The following is a 22,593-nucleotide window of genomic DNA, read 5'->3' on the forward strand; positions in this document are numbered from 1 at the left end:
TATATATTCACAATTGATATAAAAAGGACATTTTAATCCCTGAGAAAAATCCAGTTTTCAACAAGATGTATTATGCATAGCTTATGAATAGCTTAAAATCCACTGGTCCGCCAGCTCCACAGACTGTGGGAAGCGGTTCTCCCTCCAGGTCGCGGCGTAAAAGTTTAGCCCACTCGGTCAGAGTTTGCGATCCCAGGGCAATAGTAATTACCAGCCTAATTGCCAAACCAGTCACAGCGCACATATGGCGGGCCAGAGCATCCGCCCTCTTATTAGCTGGACCTGTAAAGGTCGGTGACTCCTCAACCGGGATGAAAGCAACCCAATTTGACCTGGAAACCGTCGAGTCTACTACAGGTGGGACCGTCCCCCTTCAACTAAGCTAATCCTCAGATATCGCAAGCAAAAAACGCTTAGTAACCACTGCATTTTGGACAACCCCGCTGCTTTGTGACAAGTTGTCTAGGTAAGCAGAAAGAGGAACACCCTCGCCACTTTGGAGGGTCTGTAGGTGCCAAAAGGAACCGGTGCCTCCGACGCACCATCAGCCGCAACCTCCATTTGTAAAGTTTCACGCACTGACACAAACAGTGCCTCCACCAGTGCCTATTTAAGCGTGGCTAGAGGAGCAGAGGAATCATCCTCACTTTCTGAGCACTCAGGGTGCGTGGACGCAGACCCAGTAGGGTCACTATATACTGAGAACACCCCGAAAATATAATCAGGGAGGCCGCCGACTGCGATCCCACAAGGAGATGCCAGCCACGCGTCAACAAATGGACTACCTATTGGACCCGGCAAAAAAACAAGGGGGGTTGCCCTCCATAGAGGACATAGCCACCTTAAAAAGGGGGCCGACCACTGTGACGGGGACGTGCAGGCAGGGTACCCTCCCTAAAACAAGGCAGGTGCCCCACAAAATAATGGCAGCATAACTCATAAAAATGAAGCACCCCCCCCCCCCCAGCCCTACCCAGTCCAAGGGAGGTGCGAAGCTGACCATATGGCCCAGCAGGCCGCAAGCCATGGCCTAAATTTTTGTGGGGGACGCGGCCGCAATTGCAGGGATCCCCAGCCCGGCAGAAGCCCAAAGAAAGAGTGGGGGCTTCAGCTACATGCACTGGGGACGCCTCCAACGGCGATGCCCGATTTCGGCCGCATGGCCTAGTAGGCCACGGCCTAAATTTTTGAGGGCGCCCAGTCCTCAGGACACGAGCCCCAGCGGAGCCAAACATCCTAGGGCAGTGAAGGGAAAGGCGGATGTCCAAATGGGAGGCAGTGGCTTCAGTCACGCTCAAAGGGGCCGCCTCACGTAGTTTCCGAACAGTAGGTCGCGGCTTAAATTTTCAGTGAGGCCCGGGGATGCTAAACTATCCGCTCCCCAAGCCCCACAACTGCCGCAGGGAGCCCAGTGGACATCCCTGCCCTAGTCACCAACCCCCAGGATGGCAAGGAACTCTGCTCAATCCCCTGTTGCGCACCAGGAAAATCCGGTCAGCAGCAACTTCAACCAGGCCTCCTTAAGAGCATCTGTCAACAGCCAGCTCATAACCTCACCCAGGGAGGGGGGGGGGGGTGGAAATCCAGGGAGGGACCCACGTCCACCCCAAAACACTCCAGGGGTAGTGGGGGACAGCTTACTACACCAGGAACAGGGTAGGCACCGCTCCGGACAGGACACCGCTACATCATAATGTGGGTGCTGTCGGCCAGAAAGAAATGCTGCTACTCAGGCCAAAGCCAGTTCGTATGCGTCCTTGCAAGAAGTTTAACTTGCAGGCCAGCCCCCATCCAGTGGGGCTATGTCGCGGCCGACCTAGCGCGGAGCTGCGGTCTGCATGCGCTCACTTGATTGTAGTTCTCACAAGAACAAAATAATAAAAAGAGGAAAAAGAATTCCATTTAAAATATGCCAGGACCAGAGATCCCAGCAATGAACTAAGTCCTTACTCCTGACTAGGCATAAAAAAAACTAAGTGCCTGTAGCTGAGTGTGTACAACCCCCGGGACTGCCTATAGGCGTAGTCAAGCTTTTTCCTGCCAAGTGTCCTACTCCTGTAGGGGGCAGTATAACCCAATGGTTAAGAACTATCAGGAGCTGTGTCCGTCAATGAACAAGAGAGGAAAAAAAGATTTTTACATGTATGCGAGAAGTGTCAGAATTTGCCCAGTATCGAAGTGGTTAACCTGTTCACTCTTTGAATATACCAGACATATCCAAAGCGGAACAGTAGTGAACTAGAAAAGTTATAATTTTTACAGGACTGACAATGGTCAAAATCAATACATATCTAAAATATGCAAAAGGACTTTGGGGTTGATTTGCTAAAACTGGAGTGTGCAAAATCTGGTGCAGCTCTGCATAGAGACCGATCAGCTTCCATTTTTTTTTTCTTTTTTGGTCAAAGCTGAACAAGTTGAAGTTAGAAGCCGATTGGCTACCATGCACAGCTGCACCAGAGTTTGCACACTCCAGTTTTGATAAATCACCCCTTTACATTCCCTACAAAAAAAAAAAAAAACAAACATACATGGTGAGGCAAGCAAGGATCATTTTTTTTATGGGTGTGAACTCTTTTAAGCAGTTATCTACATAGAACTTACATTTTGCTGGACACATCATAACAGATAATTCTTTTGTCTAGTCCAATGGTCACAAGGAGGAGATCATTCACTGGTGAGAAACAGATACCAGATGCTGGAGCCTTGTGAGCACCCTCAAACATATGGTATGGATTCTGGCTGTTTGCATCCCACAAGGTCACGCTGCCAGTGTCAGATACAGCACCAAGCAAAAACTTCTTCACAAAGGAATATTTCAAATGTCGAATGGGCTGAAGAAAAACAGAAAACCGAAAAACAGAAAACCGAGTGAAAATCAACTCAACTGAAAAACACAGCATAACAAAAACATAAAAGGAATAGACACATGTGGTACCTGGCTGCTTCCGTGACCAAAAGGTGTGCTGGATAAATTAGTAGTTACATTATGCAGTATGATTTCTCCACTCATAGAACCGGAGGCAATATAGCTGTCACTACTATTAAATGTAACACAAGTTACTTCATCTTTGTGATCCTGAAAAGGAAAAAATGGCAAAGCTCAGAAACACACTCTCTGAAGATATAGAAAGATTGTGATTAAATCACCAGGTTATTTAATTTACTTTTTGGGAGGGGTTACCTTTAGGGTTCGATGAAGTCGTTTTGATTTTAAATCCCAGATATTAACTGTATTATCGAGACCTCCACTGACTACATATTGGGAGCCAGAGTTTAGATTTACGCAAGTTTGCTTCTTCTATAATAAATATAGGAAAAAAACATTGTTAATACTAAAAACAAACAGTACTTTTCACCACAAAAATAAAAGAAACGAAAAAAAGGTGGCACAAGAAACATCCTGTAAGTTAAGGTCACATTTTTCAACAAATGTATTATAGAAAAAAAAACAAAAATGACTTCCAAACTCCCTTGAGCAACCTAGAGCCTAGGTTGAGTATTCATATGCAAATAATTAAACTTTTTCATAACAAGCAATACCGTTTGATATTGCATACATATGCCCTACTGATTCATTAGTGATAAATTCACTTTTATTTCTTCATAACCACATTATAAACAAGCAAGGGAGAGCTAGCAACTTAAGATCTCCTTGGAGAAAAATATATTTCAAACTTAAATTGGAAGTAAACTTTCAACATCAAAATGTTACCTATAGGTAAGCCTAAAATAAGGCTTACCTATAGGAAGTTTATCTCCTAAGCGTGCACCGTTTAGGAGATATTTACTGCACATGCAGCCAGTGACATCACTTCAGAGCCCTGTGCTGTGAACGACTCCCGCGCATTCGCAGGAGTGATGTCATTGCGACTTTGGGAAGTCACAGAGCCAGAGTCCGAACCCGAAAGCAAGACTGGTGAAGATGGAAACTGCCTCCAGAGAGGATATTGCATCGGATGAAATGCTTTGTTTTCAGGTAAGTTTCACAGAATGTGCTAGTATGGGATGCATACTAGCACATTACAGCTTCACCTTGCAAAAAAAAAAAAAAAACATCCAGTGGTTTATAACCACTTTGAGCCTAGGTTCATACTGAGGGCGGGTTTGAAATAGTGCGAGTTCGGTTGAACTCGCACACTTTCAAACTGGAATTTTAGTCTGACTTTGGGGGCGATTTGACAGACATCTGTGCGGGTGTCAAATCGAATGTCAAATCAACCCAATGTGAACGTGGGTAAAGCAGACCTATAGTTTAAATGCTAGGTTTGCTTAGTTCCTACCATTGCAACTCCTGCATTCCCATTACCACCAAAGACCACTGCAGAAGTAACAGGTTCATAGTCCAAGGCCTCAGCTCTAGCCACCACACTTAATCAAATTAAGAATGTCACAAATGTTTTCACAAAGGATCTCAAACTCACCGGTTAGGCAATAGCCAGCCAAATAATGGTTTTGGCAACACATTCTATACAGTGCGAGCAAACATGGCCAGGCCAATTTTCAGCTTTCCTTGCGGTCACACCTTGAATACCAACTGAGCAGTCATGCAACACTGCACCCATATGAAATTATCAATTTTTTTAAACCGATAGTTTACCATCAAAAAAAGCTCTACGTTTTTCTTAGTTTTTGAATTACATTTTGCAAATAAGTAATTTTTCTCCTACAGTGATGGGCACTGATGGGGCAGCACTGATTATCAGTGTAACTGTGACGAGAACCGGCTCTCTTCTCCTCACGCTGTGCATAACAGGTAAGTTTGTTTACATGTGATCAGCTGTGATTGGACAGAGCTGATCACAGGGTAAAAGGCCACTGTTCTTGGATACAGCTGATGAAAGCAAAAAAAACCTATCAGTGGCCTTTTACCCTGTGATGAGCTGTGTCCAAAGAATACACAGCGATCACAGAGGGAGCAGATGCGCACCCAAGGGGGCACGGTTCTGGGAATACATCCAAGGATGCCGTCCCAGAACTGGACAACCACACTGTTGCTGTCTTGGCTATAGCATAGTCGGGAAATGGTCAAAGCTAAACTCCAGTGATTATATATTTTACCTCCTTACAATGGTACAGCTTGACCCAAAGTAAGCATATACTGCATGATAGCTGATCAGTCTCTACGGAAACTGTAAATCACTGCATTATCCAGAGAAACTACAGTGAAGTAGTAGCTCAGGATACCACAATTTTCCTAATGTCTGCTGCTGACCTTCTGCATACTAACTACACATTGGAGGTTGCTTGCTCAGCATGACCGCCATTCAGAGAATGCCTTGCATTTTTGTTTTCTGACTGGACGAAGTGGAGATGCTGAGGAGCATAATTGTCACAAAAATCCAGAACTCAAAAAAATGTTGAATAAATGTTAATTGTGCCTATGCAGTACCGTGAAAGATTTACCTTATGTTTTAGATTGCTAAAAAAAAAATAATCACAGTGCACTTATACATTTGTTTACAGCCTCTTAGCTGTATATTTACCATGTGAGAAGCACATCTGCCTCTGACCAATCTCACAAAACCTGAAGATTTGGTGAGGCTATTACTGTGCTAGAAGAAGGTGTACATAGGGACATGCAGAGAAAAGATCTTTGCTTCATCATCATTGGCCTACAGTAATCAGAGGGACAACTTTGACAATAAGAAGCAAAGCCATGCACACCAATAAAAATTGCCACCTCCACACGAATGCGTGGTACAGATAAGGTAAATCAGTTAAGTTAATCAGGAAGCCTATGAGCAATTCTGACAAAAACTCTGCTCTTGGTTGCCTTTTTCTAGGCACACCTTTCACAGCTGTTCGGGGTCCTCTTTAAAGTAACCTTGATGAAGTCTAATTAGAAAGTTTATGGTGCCACTTTCTGCCATTATTCTTTGTACAAATTATTCCTTAGCTTATTTACATTGCAACGCTGTTAGTCAAGCTAGCGGATTTGCAGAAGTTGAATGGTTGCAGACAGAAAGAAAATATGAAAAACAGCATGCTTTATATTCAGATTAAAAATTCACAAACAAAAGTATGACAACACAGAGAGCAAAGAATGTATTCTAAAAGATTACTTACCCCCTCTGCCAGCTCCAATAGAGGAACAGGTTTAGACTTACAGCTTGAAAAGACTATTTTATCACCACTGCCAGAAGCACTGACCAGGAAGTGATCTGAACTTACAGTTAAGGACTGTGCAACATGATCTGTGAAATTTGTTACAGACAGTGTGGGGGACAGATGCTAGTATTAACCTGTATTTCTATCAACAAAGGTCAGTTTTAAGTTCAAGTACAAAGAATGTAAAGCTGATGCCAAGAGAGATAATCTGTAAAATCTCTGAAACCAATAAATGGCATAAAATAGAATTTGCCAACTTATTGCTTCTGTACTTTTGATCTGAAAGTTTCACTTTGATTGGAGTTCAAAGCAAAATCCGCTAAAGTGTTGCATCCTCATATGCCAGACTTGTTCAGAAGATGCACACAAGGTCATTAAAAATCTAATGAACCCCAGGCAAAGCACACAATACTTCACAAAGGCAAAATCATACAAGCATGAACAAATGTGTTGGTACACTTCTATGAAAAAAAAAAAAAAAAAATCCACACAATTTCCCCAGAAATACATTGAAACTGCCCAAAGTAATTGTCCCTGATTATGGTTGCATAGTTAAAGAATAGGATTTGGATTTAACTGAAAAATTAAAAACAAATTAAAAAATGGTATAGACAAAAATAACAGGAACCTTTTAACTTAATATTTTGATGGACAACCTTTAGAGGCAATCACTGCAAACAATTGATTTATTTTGCCATCAATAAAACCATTGCACCTCCTAACAGGTATTTAACCCACTCTTCTTAAGCAACTGCTCCATATATCCCAGGTTTGAAGGGAGCGTTCTCCAGCAAAGGCGCCCCAAAATATAACCTAGCCACCTCCATGTTTCACAATAGGTAGAGTTTTTCTTTTGAAAGCTTGCATTTTTCATCTGCACAGATGAGACAAAACCAGAGCTTTATAGCAAATATCATTTCTATGTTCCAAGGACAGTCTCCCACAAGGATTGTGAATTTTCAATATGCATTTTAGAACTTTCCAGTCAAGCATTTGTATATTTTTCTTTCAACAGTGGGTTCCCCATGGGCCATCTTCCTTTGAGTCCACTGTCGCCCAAAAATATGTACCTTGATCTTAGGTTAAACTTGTTTAGTTTTGGAAGATTTCATTAAATCTTTGCCTACTATTCACACTTCTTTTGATCAATCCAGGGTCGATTACAGTTCAATGGACATTTAAGTGTGTAATATTTGCAACAATAGACACAGGAACATGAAGTTGTTTGGATATGGCCTTGTAGCCTTTACCTTTGACATGCTGGCCTATAATTTTCTTTCTGATCTCCTCAGACAATTCTCTCCATTGTTTTCTCTGGTCCATGTACAGTATGGTGTACACAATGACATTAAACAGCAGAGTATCTACTCTATTAAGGGCTCATGTACAAAGGGCAGTTGAAAACCTTTGCTGAACGCTGGCAACATATAGTGAAAAACATCAGTTTTATAGCTTTTACATACCGCATTTATGCGAGTTTAGCAGCCAATATGATCATTTGAGGTTAGAAGCCTTTTTTAAAGATAACCTCAGGAGACCCACCCAAATGCCCACAACGCATGAAAAAAATGGGATTTTTGTCTTACCTTAAAATCCTTCTCTCTGATGTTCATTGACGGACACAGCTCCAGATCTTCTTGACCCTTGGGTTTATGCTGCCCCCTACAGGAGTAGGACACTAGGCTGACAAAAGCTTGCCTACGCCTATAGGGCAGCCCCAGGAGGTATACTCCCACCTCCTGCTATAGGACTTCAGTTTTGTAACAAGCAGTGTGAGAACATATAATCCAACTCAATAGAGGGGCGGGTGCTGTGTTTGTCAATGAACAGAGAAAGGATTTTACGATAAAACAAAAATCCAGTTCTCTTTCATTGACGGACACAGCTCCATATCTTCTAAACCCTTGGGACGTCCCAAAGCAGTGTCAACATGAGGGACGGAAAAAACGGAGCAAGAAATACACTTCCCAAATGCTAAACAGCCACCCAGGTAAAAACAAGAGTTCAACCAGGAACAACTGGAGCTCACCTGACAAACAAAAAAACACCCTCAAAGAGGACTAATCCTCTCCAACTGCAGCCTGCAAAACTTTGCAGCCAAAAGGAAGCATCCACAGATGCCAACACATCCACCTTATAAAATGTTGTTAAAAGTATGCACGGACGACCAGGTGGCTGCCTTGCAAACCTGCACAACCGATGCCTGATGACGAAAGGCCCAAGATGCACTCCGCGCCTTTGTAGAATGCGCAGTAAAAGGGAAAGAAGGATCCTGATCCTTGATGGAATAGGCCTGCACCACCGTCTGCCAGATCCATCTGGAAATGGTCGCAGCAGACATGGCCAGTCCCTTACCTAATGCATCCGTTAGGACAAATAGAGAATCCGATTTCCGGAATGACTCAGTCGCCGCCAGGTACACCCCGATTGGCAAAACATCCAAAGAATGTAAGGCAATCTCTTTAGGATGCTTAGGCTTAGGACACAAGGAAGGCAACACAATGTCTTCATTTAAAATGGAGACAAGTGACAACCTTAGGAAGGAACAACTGGCAGGGACAAAGCACCACTTTGTAAAGCACCAGGTAGGGTGAAAGACAAGATAACTCAGCCAACTCTGACACCCTGCGCGCAGAAGTAATAGCCACCAAGAAGGCCATCTTCTGTGACAAAGTAAGCAGAGGAAGCTCACAAATATTTTCAAAAGGCGGATTCTGAAGAACGGACAGCACCAAAATTGAGGCCCCACAGAGGTAATCGAGACCTCACCGGGGGAGCCAGCTGGCGGACCCCTGAACAAAAAAAAGGTGTGAACCAAGGAATTCATGGCCAACGGGCGCTGGAAGAAAAAAACAGTCAGGGCCGAAATCTGAATTTTGATGGTACCCAAGGCCAAATGCTGATCTGCGCCTCTTTGGAGAAATTCCAAGACGCACACTCTCTCCCCCCGGATGTACACCAAACGATGTACACCCTACGGACTATGATAAATCTGCGTGGAAGTAGATTTACTAGGTTTTTTTTTTACAGCGTAGGAATTACCGATTCAGACACCTCTATCCTTCAGCACCTGGCTTTCAATAGCCAAGCTGTTAAAGCCAGCAACTGTAAAGCAGGATGGAAGATCGGCACTGGAGCTAAAAGATGTTCTCTGAGAGGGAGCCTCCAAGGGACATCAGCGACCAGCCGTACCAGGTCTGCGTACAAAGACCTGTGAGGCAAGTCCAGGGCCACTAGGATGACCGGAATCCCTTCTGCCTCAATTCTTCACAGGAGTCTTGGCAGAAGAATTATCAGAGGAACTGCATACATCAGACGATATTGGCCCCAAGGGCCCACCAGAGCGTCTGTGGTGTCGGCCAGAGGATCCAGGGATCTTGCTGCAAACCTCTGCACCTTCCTGTTGAAACGAGAGGCCAACAGGTCCACATCGGGAGTCCCTTACCAGAGACACAGTTGATGAAACACCTCCAGGTGGAGAGACCATTCTTCCTGATCCAACGTCTGTCGACTGAGGTAGTCCGCCTGCTAATTTTCCACCCTTTGGAATATGCACAACAGAGATGGCTGGAACAAAGCATTCTGCCCACCTTAGAATACCGGCTGCTTCCCAGGCCGCTAGGACACTTTTGGTGTCCCTTTGATGATTGACCTATGACACAGCTGTGGCACTGTCCGAATTAATCCTTAACGGGCGCCCCTGCAGATGATCCGTCCATTGGGTCAGACAAAGCTTGATCGCCTGAATTTCCAGGATATTTAATCGGCAGGCTGGTCTCCTTCAGAGTCCACACCCCCTGAGCACAATCCATGATATGAAGCTAAGCGTCCGATATCGATAGAGGTTTGAAAATCCCCTTGATGAAGGGATGCCACTAAAGGCCATGAGGTCAAGGATTGGACGGGTCTTGCCTTCCTTCCTGGGAACAGTAAATAGTTTTGAAGAAAACCCCTTAAAAGCGTTTCCTATTCAAGAACCAGTACAATAACCCCTTGTGAGAGCAGATCTTGTACCGCCCCCAAGAAGACCTCGTAGGTGATCTGGGGACAAGCGCAGGTTAGAAGGGGAGAACCTTGCGGGGGGCAAGGACAGAAAATTGATCTTGAAACCGGACCAAATCAACTCGTGGACCCATTTGTCTTGAATCAAAGAGGTCCACGGATCCAGAAAGACGCAAAGACATCCCCCCCACCCCAGATACAGGTGAGGGCGCCCCTTCAGACAGAAGTGGGCCTGTCTGCGGTCCCGGAGGAGCCTCCTCTCTGCTTACCAGGCCAGGGCCTCTTGGAACCTCCTGCAGGGTTACAGGCTGATTTTGATTCCTGATCCTTAGATCCAGAGGGAGGAAAGGACTGCTAATGGGCAGAGAAGAAAGGGCCACGTTTGCGATGAGATCCTTTGCTCCTGGTAATCTGCGGATGCAGGGTACTCTTACCTCCAGTAAGACCCTTAATGATCTCTTCCATGGAAGCTCAGAACAATCTGTCTCCTACGAAAGGGAGATCAGTCAGTACCTTCTTGGAAGCCTGGTGCGCAGACCAGTATTTCAACCATATCATGCGGCGAAGGGTCACTGCTGTCACGGACACCCTGCCGGCTAAGGGGGCCGCATACAGAGAGACATCACAGATATACTGCAACCCCTGGACCAACTAGTCCACCAGCTCTGCCAGGTTAGGGAGGGGACTGTCCCCTATTCCAGGTCCTGGCGCAGGAGCTTAGTCCATTTAGTTAAGGTCTGGGAAACCAAGATTATGGCAAAGACCGCCTGCAGAGTGTAACCGGCCATGGTAAATAAAAAAAATAAATAAATAAAAAAAAGGTATCGGACAAGAGATTTCGCTCTCTAGTCAAAAAGGTCCTTAAAAAAAGGACAGGACAGAAAGTCCTCCACCGGGAAAAAGGGTGGCTTTATTTAACCTGGAAACCTGAGAGTCCACCACAGGTGGTACTGTCAGTTTCTTCAACAGAGACTTCAAATGATACCTTTTAGCGAAATGCTAGGGACCCAGATAGTACGTTTTGGGCAACCCCACTGGCTCGCGACAATGTTGTCTAAATAGGCGGGAAAGGGGAATACCTTTGCCGCCTTGGAGGCTCTGCGGGTACCAAACTGCACCTGCTCAGCCGACGCAGCAGTAGCTGTGTCCTCCTATTTCAAAGTTTCCCACACTGACACAATCAGTGCATCCACTAGCTCTTTACATGCACGGCTGTAGTGGAAGAGGAATCATCCTCACTATCAGAGCATTCCAGGTGCGAGGACGCAGACCCAGCTGGGTGGCAGCCCAATCAACCTCTGAGGAGACAGAGGATGCTTTTTGCTTGTTCCCCTTTTTTGGAGGGCCATATCTACTTTGGACACTAGTGACTGCAGGACCGCCATCATAGCAGACAAGGCAGACTGTGACCCAGAGAACCCTGCAGCCTCTGAGGGTCAGGTGGTGACATGCTCCAGGGACTCCATGGGTTAACCTGGGGGCCGCCCAAAAAAAATGTGGAAAACTGCTGTAAAGTACCCCTTCACCGCTGCACCACCGGCACCACCGCACCAAGTTAACGCTATAGCAGAAAGAGGGAGCTGTTAAGCACCCAGAGGGACTCACCACCCCCTACAGTTTCAGGGAGTACAGGCTGCACGCCGCACAGCGTTTAAGAGAAAAGGAAAACAGTTCAGGAACTGACTATAGGCCCACCACTGATTCACAGCTCCACAGGCTTCAAAAACATGGCTATGTGAAAGCGACAGCAAACTACAAGAAAATGGCCTCTGGACTACACAAACATGGCCGCTGATTATATATATATATATATATATCTATCTATCTCAGACATCGACGGCAAAATAGTGGCTACAAGCGTGCCCAAGCGGCTCCCAGGACCCCCAGAGAACCCCCTGGGTCTGGACAGCTGGGGGGGGGCCCAATGCTCATTGAGGGACACAGCTCCTGATTCTTAACCATTGGGTTATACTGCCTCCTACAGGAGTAGGACACTAGGCTGGAAAAAGCTTGACTACGCCTATGGGCAGTCCCAGGGGGTATACACCCACTATCAGCTACAGGCATTCAGTTTTGTTACAAACAGCATCAGAAGAAAGCCAACTCCACAGAGGGGTGGGTGCTGTGTCCGTCAATGAACATCAGAGAAATGGATTTTACGGTAAGTCAAAAATCCCAGTTTCGCTTTCGTCCATTGACGGACAGCTCCGGATTCTTCTTAACCATTGGGACGTCCCAAAGCAGTGTCAAGCATCAAGGGTGTGAAAAAAGCAGAAAAATCCCAAGGCTAACCATAGCCAACCAGGTAAAAAGGAGCTCTACCATAAACAACTGTAGCTCACCAGAAAAAAAAAACAAAAAAAACAAAAAAACAAACAAACAATACACCTTCAAAGGAGGACCAGGTCCTCTAAACAGCAGCCAGCAAAACCTTGCGGCCAAAAGAAGCATCCACAGATGCCAACACATACACTTTTATAAAAAATTTGTAAAAGTATGCACCAACAACCAGGTGGCCGCCATGCAAAGCTGGGTCACCGACACTTGATGACAGAAAACCCACGAGACATTAAGCACCCTAGTAGAGTGCTCCTTGACAGGTAAAGGAGGAACCTGACCCCTGATGTAACAGGCCTGAACCCCGCCTGTTTGATCCATCTGGAAATGGGCGCAGAAGAAGCAGATAACTCTTTGTGAGGTCCGTTCGTGGGCATAAATAAAGAGTCAGACTTCCTAAAAGACTACATAGCTGCCAGGTCATAGCTGCCAGGTACACTCTAAATGTCCAGACCACATCCAAGGTATGCAAGGTAATTTCCTTTGGATGTTTAGCCTGGGACATAGGTAAGGTAACAATGTCTTCAGTCAAATGCCAGTCAGAGACCATCTTAGGAAGGAATGATGGACAGTGACGAAGCACCATCTTATCCTTGTGAATCACAATACAAGGTGAATAACAGGATAACGCCGCCAGTTCCGACACCCTGCGTGAAGAGGTGATAGCCACCAAAAAAGGCCACCTTCCGGGGCAGCGCAAGCAGTGAAACATTCCGAATATTTTCAAGGGGAGGCTTCTGTAGATCTGAAAATCCCACATTAAGATCTTAGGGGGGCAACGAACCCCACACTGAAAAGGAGCCAAATGTAGGACAATCTGAAAAAGAAAAAAAAAAAAAAAAAAAAAAGTATGCACCAGGGGGTGTGAGGCCAATGGTCGTTGGAAAAAGACCGCTGAAGCCGATACCTGACCCTTGATGGTACTCAAGGACTATTTCTGTTCAACCCCCCATTAAAAGAAGGTTAAGATCCAATCCACCGAGAAAGAGCGAGGATGAACCCCAATGGACTCACACCATGCAATGTACGTCTTCCACGTACAATGGTAGATCTTCCTAGAAGTAGATTTCCTAGTTTTCAACAGTGTAGGGATCGCAGACTCAGAAAAAACTCCATCCTTCAGCGTCTGGCATCCAACAGCCAAGCCACAAAGGCAGCGACTGTAAAGTAGGATGGAAGATCGGTCCTTGGGACAGCTGATCCTTCCTGAGAGGAAGCCCCCAAGGAGCATCGGTGACCAGCCATACCCAATCAACGTATCAAGGACGAGGTCAGTCTGGACAGAATCCCTTCGGTTTTGATCCTGCACAGGAGTCGTGGCAGAAATTTGAGAGGGCTGGAACGAAAATCGGTCAGCCCACCTTAGAATGCCGACTACTTACCGAGCTGCCAGGACACTAATTGTGCCCCCCTGGTGATTGACAGACCACGGCAGTGGCATTGTCCAAATGAATTTGCATCAAACACACCTGAAGATGAATAGTCCAATGAGTCAGACAAAAGGCTAATCTGCCAGAGTCCAGACCCCCTGAGCACATCTGTGCTGAGGACGCCTCCCCACTCGGACAGGTTGGCATCAGTGGTGACACCCGTCCAGTACAGGGGCAGAAAGCATTTTCCCTGTCAAAGTGCCGGAGAACAAAGACACCTCTAGAGACTGTGGATCCTTGTCCCATTTCACCAAAATATCTTTAGTAACTGTGCAATAACACCGCCTCGAGGGTGGACACCATCAGGCCCAGTACCCGCATGCATGCCGGGAGGGGAGGACCATCTGTTGAAAAACAGAAGCTGAATTGCTTTCTGCAATGTCTGGAGTGTTTCCAGAGAAAGAAACACTCTGGCTGAGACCGGAGTCCAGAGTCAGACCCAGTTAGTCCAGTTTTTGTGGACAGAACCAAAGCAGACTCCTGAAGGTTCAGAATCCAACCGAACTCCCTCAGAGTTCGGTTGTCCATCAGAGCAGTTGGAGACTCCGCTTGCAGAAAAAGATCATCCAGGTTCCCAAACTCAAAAAATGCCAGCACCGGGGCCAACACTTTTGTAAAGACCCGAGCAGCGAAGGCGAGACCAAAAAGGTCAAAACGCCACAAACTGATACTGCTCCTCGCCCACGGCAAAATGGAGGAAGCGTCGGTGACCAACACATATTAGAATGCGCAGGTAGGCGTCCTTGATGTAAAAAAAAAAAAAAGCAAGAAAAAAAAATCTCCTTGACGTAGGGACACCACTACCGTGTGAATAGACTCCATGCAGAACTTCTGTACTCGCACAAGCAGTTTAGCATCTTGAGGTCCGGAATTTGACGTACCTTGCCTTCCTTCCTGGGAACTGTAAAGAGATTTGAGTAAAACCCCCTGAAAACATTCCAAAATCGGCACAATCACCCCTTGTCTTGCACTACCTCAAAGAGACCCGTAAGTGTTCTGGGGACAAGTGCAGGTTGGAAGGGAAGAACCTTTCTGGAGGATAAGACCAAACTCAATCTCGTAGCCTGACTGAATAACTTTGTGGACCCACGTGTCCTATACCAGGGAGGTCCATGGATCCGGGAAATCAGCAAAGACATTCCCCCACTCCAATGAGGGCGCCCCTTCATACAGAGGCAGCCTTTGTCCGCATGTATGGAAGAGCCCGCTCCTGGCTTGGAACCTCTGGTGGAGGCCCTGACTTGATTCCTTGTCTTGAGACCCCAAGGGACAAAAAAAAAAAAAACACCTCTCCTGAGCTGAGGAGAATGGCCCATGTCTATGACAGGGCTCCTTGCCCTTGGTAGCCTGCAGAAGAAGAAGAGTATTCTTACCCCCTGTGAGACCCTTAACGATGCCATCCAAGGAAGCTCCAAACAGGCAATCCCCTACAAAGGGGGGGAGATCAGTTAAGGCCTTCTCTGAAGCCTGGTCCTCAGAGCAGTATTTTAGCCAGATAATATGCTGAAGGACCACTGCTGATACAGACAGCCTAGAAATCAAAGGAGCCGCATCCAAGAGGCATCACAGATAAACTGTAGCCCCTGGATCAACTGATCAGCTAGATCAGCCAGCTTCACAAAGACAGGGGGAAGCAGTTTCCCCTCCAGGTCCTGGCGTAAAAGTTTAGCCCACTCAGTCAGAGCTTGCGACCCCAGGGCAACAGTAAATTCTGTCCTAAGTGCCGAACCAGCCACAGTGAACATATGGTGGGCCAGAGCCTCCAACCTCCTATCAGCTGGATATTTAAAGGCCGGGGACTCCTCAATCAGAATGAAGGTAGCTTTATTTAACCTGGAAACAGAGGAGTCCACTACAGGTGGAACCGTACACCTTTAAAAACGCAGTTAATACTCTTAAGGACACTGCAAGCAAAAAGTGCTTAGGAACCATTGCGTTTTGGACAACCCCACTGTTTCGTGACAAAGTCAAAGTGGAAAAGGAAATACCCTCTCCAGCCACAACCTTTTTTACAGTATCACGCACTGACACAAACCGTGCATCCACCAGCGCCTTTTCATACTCGGTTAGAGGAACAAAGGAAACATCCTCACTAAGCGCTCAGTATCACGCACTGACACAAACCGTGCATCCACCAGCGCCTTTTCATACTCGGTTAGAGGAATAAAAGGAAACATCCTCACTAAGCGCTCAGGGCGCATGGACACAGACTCAGTAAGGTCGCTATAGACTAAGCTCACCTGGAAAACATCAGGGGAGGTCGCCAACTGCGATACCGCAAAGGGAATGCTGACAGAGGGACCACGATTGGACCCCCTACTGGACCCCACAAAAAAAACAAGGGGGGGGGGTCACGATCTGAGCCCTCCATAGAGGGCATTAAGAAAATGGCCCCCTTAAAGGGGTCGCCCGCTGTGATGTGGACATGCAGGCAGAGTACCCTGTTGGTCCCACAGCACTAAAAGGGGCAGGTGCCCCACACAATAATGGTGGCAAGGCTGTCATTAAAAAATTAAGCGCCCCCACAGAGCCACCCCATCCAAAGGAGGCACCAAGTTGACCACATGGCCTAGCAGGCTGCTGCCTACATTTTTTGTGGAGGCCCAGGGGCAAGTGCACAGATCACAGCCTGGCAGATGCCCAAAGAAAACGTGCGGGCTTCAGCTAAACGCACTAGGGCCGCTCCCCCAAGGCACAGCCTAAATTTATGTGGGCGCCAGGCCGCTTGGACGCGCGCCCCTGCAGAGTCGATCACCAAGGGGCAGTGGAGGGGGGGGCGGATGCCCAAATGGAAGGCAATGGTTTCAGCCATCCTCACAGTTTCTGACTAGTAGGCCGCAAAGCCGCGGCCTAAATTTTCACCCTGATCTGGAAGCGAGAGGCACTATCGGCAGATGCTAAACTATCCCCTCCCCTAGCCCAACAACCACCGAAGGGAGCCTAAAGAACATCCCTGCATTAGTCACCAACCCCCAGGGTGGCAAGGAACCCTGCTCAACACCCCATTGCGCACCAGGAAAACCCAGTCAGCAGCAAACCCAACCAGCCCCCCCTTAAGAGCATGTGGCAACAGCCAGCTCATAACCTCACCCAGGAGGGGTGGGGGGGGTGTAGGGGCCGAAAGGCCCACAGTGACAACCAAAATTTTGGAGGGGCTCAGGGGAACCCGGGGGTTCCACTGCCCCAGGGATTGGCCCAAGTCTACCTCAAAACCCTCCAAGAGTAGAGGGGGGACAGCTTCTTACCATACAAGGAACAGGGTCGGCACCGCTCCAGACAGACCACTGCTCCATCGTAATGGGGGTGCCGTAGGCCAGGAGAAAATGCTGCAACTCAGGCCGAAGCCAGTTCGTATGCGCCTTTGTGAGAAGTTTAACTAGCAGACCAGCCCCCGTCCAGTGAGACTATGTCGCGGCCGACCTAGCGCGGAGCTGCTGTCTGCACGCACTCACTGGTCGGACTGGGGGGACCCTAAGGATCTAGATTATCCAGTCTGTCGCCCAGTCCCACACTTGATTGAAGACCACACAGGAACAAAATAATAAAAAAGGCTGGAAAAAAAAAATTATATTTAAAAATAAAAATTTCCAGGACCACAGACCCCAGCAAGGAACTAGGTCCTTACTCCTAATTAGGCAGAAAAAAAACTGAATGACTAAAGTTGAGTGGGCGTATTACCCCCTGCGAATGCCCATATGCATAGTCAAGCTTTTTCATGCCTAGTGTCCTACTCCTGTAGGGGGGCAGTATAACCCAATGGTTAAGAAGAACTAGGAGCTGTGTCTGCAAATGAACGAAAGTGAAACAAGTAAATTATTAACCATTTCAGCCATTCTGTGAGAGAAGATAGAACAGCAGAGAGCAGTTGCTTGTAGATAAACATCTTGTTGTTTGTGCTTCCAGTATGGATCCCATCAGAAGCAGGAGTGAGGAAATGCTCCAGATGTTGCTGTTGCCAAAGATCTGAAGACATAAAACAAAATTGTGTGAAAGGACCAGAGGTCGTCGCTACTGGACTTATCCATTGAAGAAGGCAATAGCATGTGGTGAAATTTGTGTCGTTCCCCCCCCCCCCCCCTTAAAAACTCTCATTAATGTCCATAAACACAGTTTACAGCGGTCACATACAGTTACAAGCATTTGGCTTTGAAATGCCAGTAAACTACAGTCCTGAACGTGATTTTACTACTTAAAAAAAAAAAAAAAAAAAAAAACACGCCCAACTGCTTCTAAACTAGTGTTTAGCAGCTGTAGTGTACATGAGGCCTTAAAGTCTGACTGACAGATTACAAGTCTGAACGATGTGCGATTTTAAAAACAGAAAGCAATGTGAAATCTCACTATAATCTAGTTATTTAGAATCATTATAAAGGGTACCAACAAATCTGTCCAGGCCAGAATATCTTTGTTGAATAAGTAATAATTTCTGCCTTTTCACGGTTTCTTTGCTTTATTATATAGCATACAAAAAAGGTAAGCACACATGAAATAGACAAGTATACATGAAACAAATGCATTGAATGTTATCACTTTTCAGGAAGGAAGCATTGAGGTAGATTTACTAAAACCGAGGCACTCAGTCTGGTGCTGCTGTGCGTGGCAGACAATCAGCTTCTAACTTCAGCTTGTTTAATTAAGCTTTGGCAATAAAACCTGGAAGCTGACTGGTTTCTATGCAGAGCTGCACCAGATTTTGCACTCTCCAGCTTTAACAAATCAACACCATTGTTTCGATGTAATGTATGGGTATCAACAAATTAGCCTACATCTGTATAATTTGCATCCATACAGAGAGCTGTAAGAAAAAAAAAAAAAAAAAAAGAAGGTTTATCCAGGTTTCTATACTATGCCGCATTTTGACTTAAAAAGCTGACACAATCTGATTAATTTATGTTTGGCACAATTATTGTTTTTATGTTATTGTGAGAAATCTAGTCATGTTTGAGCAGAGTTTTATACACAATCTCTACATTTTAAAATTACCAGTGCAGTTATCTCTATCAGGTAGTTTATCGATTCAGAAAACACCAAACCCAATGGGTAACCATAACTGGCATATTAAGTAAATGAAGCCATAAAACTATTTTAAGTACAGTTTCAGTTTAAAAGGCATACAGCAGGCACAGTTTTTATATTTTAGTTCACCTTTGCCGGAAAGTACAGGTAATGACCAAGCGCTAACATTTGTAACACACGTCTACCTCATTAACTCCTACTCCATCCGTTAAAGTGGTTGTAAACCCACTTGTTAATTTTCAGGCAATCCCCTGTCTTCCATAATGCTATGTCTCCATTGTATGTGCTTTATTAAAAAAAATGCCTCCGTCTACCTTATCTCCTAGTGCTGATCAGCAGTCACTTGACTGGCCACATCTCCCCTCTCAATCAGACAGCTATAGCGGGGGGGGGGGGGGGGGTCGAGAATCCCCCGCTGATGTCAGTCAGGAGGAGAGGTGGAGAGATGTGGCCGGTCACGTGAGCACCACTAGGTAATAAGGTATAGAACGGCACTTTTAAAATAAAGCACATACACTGGAGACATAGCATTATGGAAGACAGGGGATTGCCTGAAATTTAATTTCAGTAGAAGGGGCGGCACTGTCACTAGCTGGGGGGGGGGGGGGGAGATCGGGGGACGACAGAGGAGAGCTGCAGATGACGTTGGCACAAACTGACTACAGTGTCAGGGCTCAACAGCCATGATAAAACAGTGGTCAGTTTACAGGGGGGGGGCAGAACAAGGCAGGATCAGCCAGGTATTTCAGGTGACACAAAGGGCCAAAATTACACAGCACAAGCACTATGCTGTTATTAATGCTTTAAAATATCACTTTTTTTTTTGTTGTTTTCAAGGTTAACAAGCACTTAAACCACTTGTTATATAACACTTCAATAAAAAGGATTATTGGAATTGCAGCTGTCCGGAATCATTTGCTTTGCATTTTGCATAGGAGCTGGGCTAGTACCCAACTAGTGTGTGTGGGAATTAACTCAAGACTCACTCACCTGGAGCAGATTTTTTGTTTCATTACATTGGAAGCAGCACTTCGGGGGCTCCTAACTGAAGCGAAACAATGACTATAATAATAGACGAACGTGTGTTGCCTCTGCCTCCTCCCTTTGTTGTACCATTCACAAATCACAGAGACGACAATGCAGCAGGGAGCAGGAAGTGTGGCTTTCACTGTATTTCACTGTATTTTTTGGTAGCGAACAGTGGAGCTTAGAGAGAGCTCCCAAAAGTAAGAAACATTTGTTTTCATTTGAGTTACAAAAATATTAAAGGTTTGCAAAAAGTAAAAAGCTGTGCCTGGATTTGGGCTTTAAGAGTCGGCTGTAACATTATAAATAAGCTCAAACTAATAAATAGGTTTTACGACCCAAGCATATTGGAATCCATTTATTTCATAGGTTGTCCTTGGTAAAGAACTTCCTGTTCTGAAGTTGGAATGCACTATCCACTTTTCCTAACTTCTTGCCTGCATAGTCACCCAGTCACATGGACAATCCAAGACTGGAGATTATTTGGAGTGTCAATGCATTATACAGGCATGTTTTGCACCTGTCGCCATTAGGAAACCCACACTGAACAATGATATCACAACTGCCACTTGATTAGATGCATGCAAAAGGGGTGAAAGGAGGTGAAAACAGGGTTTTGTAAAAATGGTTTAGGATTCAGAACACAAATTAAAAAAGGTAATTTAGTTAGGTTTTGATCCTTTCTTACTTTCAATCATTTTTTTTTGAAAAATTTGAAATCAGACAGATAGAAATCACATTAATCGTTACAGCAGCCAGAACTCTGGCACAGGCTTTAAAGAAAAGTGAATAGTGAACAGGCATTGATTTCCAAGAAAAGTTGGGTAAAGTACAAGTAGCCTCAAGCTATTTCCATCCAGAGTGGAGGTTGGGCGGAAAATCAGTATTTCCACTGCAGAGGCCAATAGGGCATAACCAGTGATCCCACTTTTCTAGGTTCAACACAAATTGAAAGTCAGGAAATCCTACTACATATCGTAGGGGAGTCCCTTAGAGAATAAAAAAAAAATGGGATTTTTTACTTACTGTAGAATTCATTTCTCTGAGTCCACGACGAACGTAGCTGCTGCTTTAAATCATAGACGGATGGAACTTTCAAAAGCAGTAAACCCCTGAGGGATGGGGAAAGGACAACTTAAAAGAATGCAATTCCCACGGCTAACATAGCCAACTATATAACATGGAGCCCAACAAGCAACAACTGAGGCTGAACTGTAGCAAAACCATAAAGAAGGAAAAGTAGACTGCCCCTTAAATGGTGGCCTGCAAAACCTTGCACCTGCATAGATGACTTGAGAGACACACCAGGGCGTAGTCCAGCAGCGACAGAATCGCTTCCCTTAACTTCTGTAACTTCACAGGAGGTAGAAATACCTTTGCCGAAGCTGAATCTAGGAATATCCCTAGATAATCCTATCTGGTTGTTGAAACCAGGGCAGATTTCTGAAGGTTTATTAAGATTCCAACCAAACTGCTTCAGAATGTGAATGGTCACCTCCAAATCCCATTCCAAGGTCACAGACGAGTACACTCGGAGAAGATCATCCAGGTACCCCAGAATCGCTATTCCTCTCTGTCGTAGCAGAGCCAGGATAGGGGCCAACACCTTGGTGAAGACCCTGGAAGCAGAGGCAAGACCAAACGGTAACGCCACAAATTGAAAATGGTCCTTGCCCACTGCGAAGCGGAGGAATCGTTGATGACCCTGGCAAATAGGGACATGGAGATAAGCATTCTTGATATCGATCGAAGCCAGCAGGTCCCCCTGATGCAAGAACGCCACCACTGACCGCAGGGAAAATTTCTGGACGTGCACAAAGCTGTCCAGAGTTTTGAGGTCCAAGATTGGATGCAATTTGCCTTCCTTCTGTGGAATGGTAAACAGGTTCGAATAGAACCCTCAAAAGCGCTCCTGATGAGGAACTGGTAAAATCACGCCTTGTGACAGCATATCCCGAATCGCTTCCTGCAGCCCTGCAAGGCGGTCTGGGGACAGCTGAAGATTGGAGGGAAAAAATCTGTCTGGCGGACAGGAACGAAACTATCTTGTACCCAGACTGAATTACCTTGTGGACCCACCTGTTGTGCAACAGTGAGGTCCAAAGATCCGGGAAGAAATGGAGACGTCCCCCCACCCCTGAAGTGGGTGGGGGCGCCCCTACAGGCAGAAGGGGTCTGCTTGGAGGTGCTGGGGACAGAGGATTTCGGCTTACCAATGCACCGTTTCCCGGATCCTTTGCCACCCGAAGTCTGTTTGATTTTCTGCGACACAGTCTCACAAAAAAGATGCTTTTGGACTGTAAAGGAAGGACCTCGCTTACGCGAGGGAGACTTACCCTTAGTTGGGTGAGGAAGGAGTGTGCTCTTTCCCCCAGTGACCGTCTTGATCAAGTCATCCAAGGAGGAACCAAAAAGGCGATCACCCTGAAAGGGAAGATCTGCCAAAAGCTTCTTAGAAGCCTGGTTGGCCGACCAGGCATTTAGCCAGATCGCACGTCTGATGAGCAAACTTACCACTGACACTCTGGCCACGAGCAGAACGTCCAGGTTAGCATCGCATACAAATTGCAGTCTGCGATAATTGGTCAGAGAGTTCCAGGGCAGACGACGGTAATTGGGTTACCATCAGTGCCTCCCTCAGACACTTTACTCATTCAAACATAGTCTGAGA

General features: G+C 45.9%; 1 protein-coding gene across 1 annotated transcript in view; it reads right to left on the bottom strand.

Moving 5' to 3' along the window:
* NEDD1 (NEDD1 gamma-tubulin ring complex targeting factor) overlaps positions 1-22,593 on the bottom strand; it is a 198,654-nt gene that overhangs the window by 141,982 nt on the left and 34,079 nt on the right. Inside the window, exons 3-6 of the mRNA XM_082254862.1 lie at positions 6,070-6,164; positions 3,185-3,301; positions 2,939-3,079; positions 2,605-2,834 (exon numbers count right to left, since the gene is read on the bottom strand). Coding sequence (XP_082110988.1) covers positions 2,605-2,834; positions 2,939-3,079; positions 3,185-3,301; positions 6,070-6,164 — 583 coding nt within the window. The remainder of the gene's footprint in view (positions 1-2,604; positions 2,835-2,938; positions 3,080-3,184; positions 3,302-6,069; positions 6,165-22,593) is intronic.

This window comes from Pelophylax lessonae (genome assembly GCF_965119305.1).
Source record: "Pelophylax lessonae genome assembly, chromosome: 4".
Classification (NCBI taxonomy): Eukaryota; Metazoa; Chordata; class Amphibia; order Anura; family Ranidae; genus Pelophylax; species Pelophylax lessonae.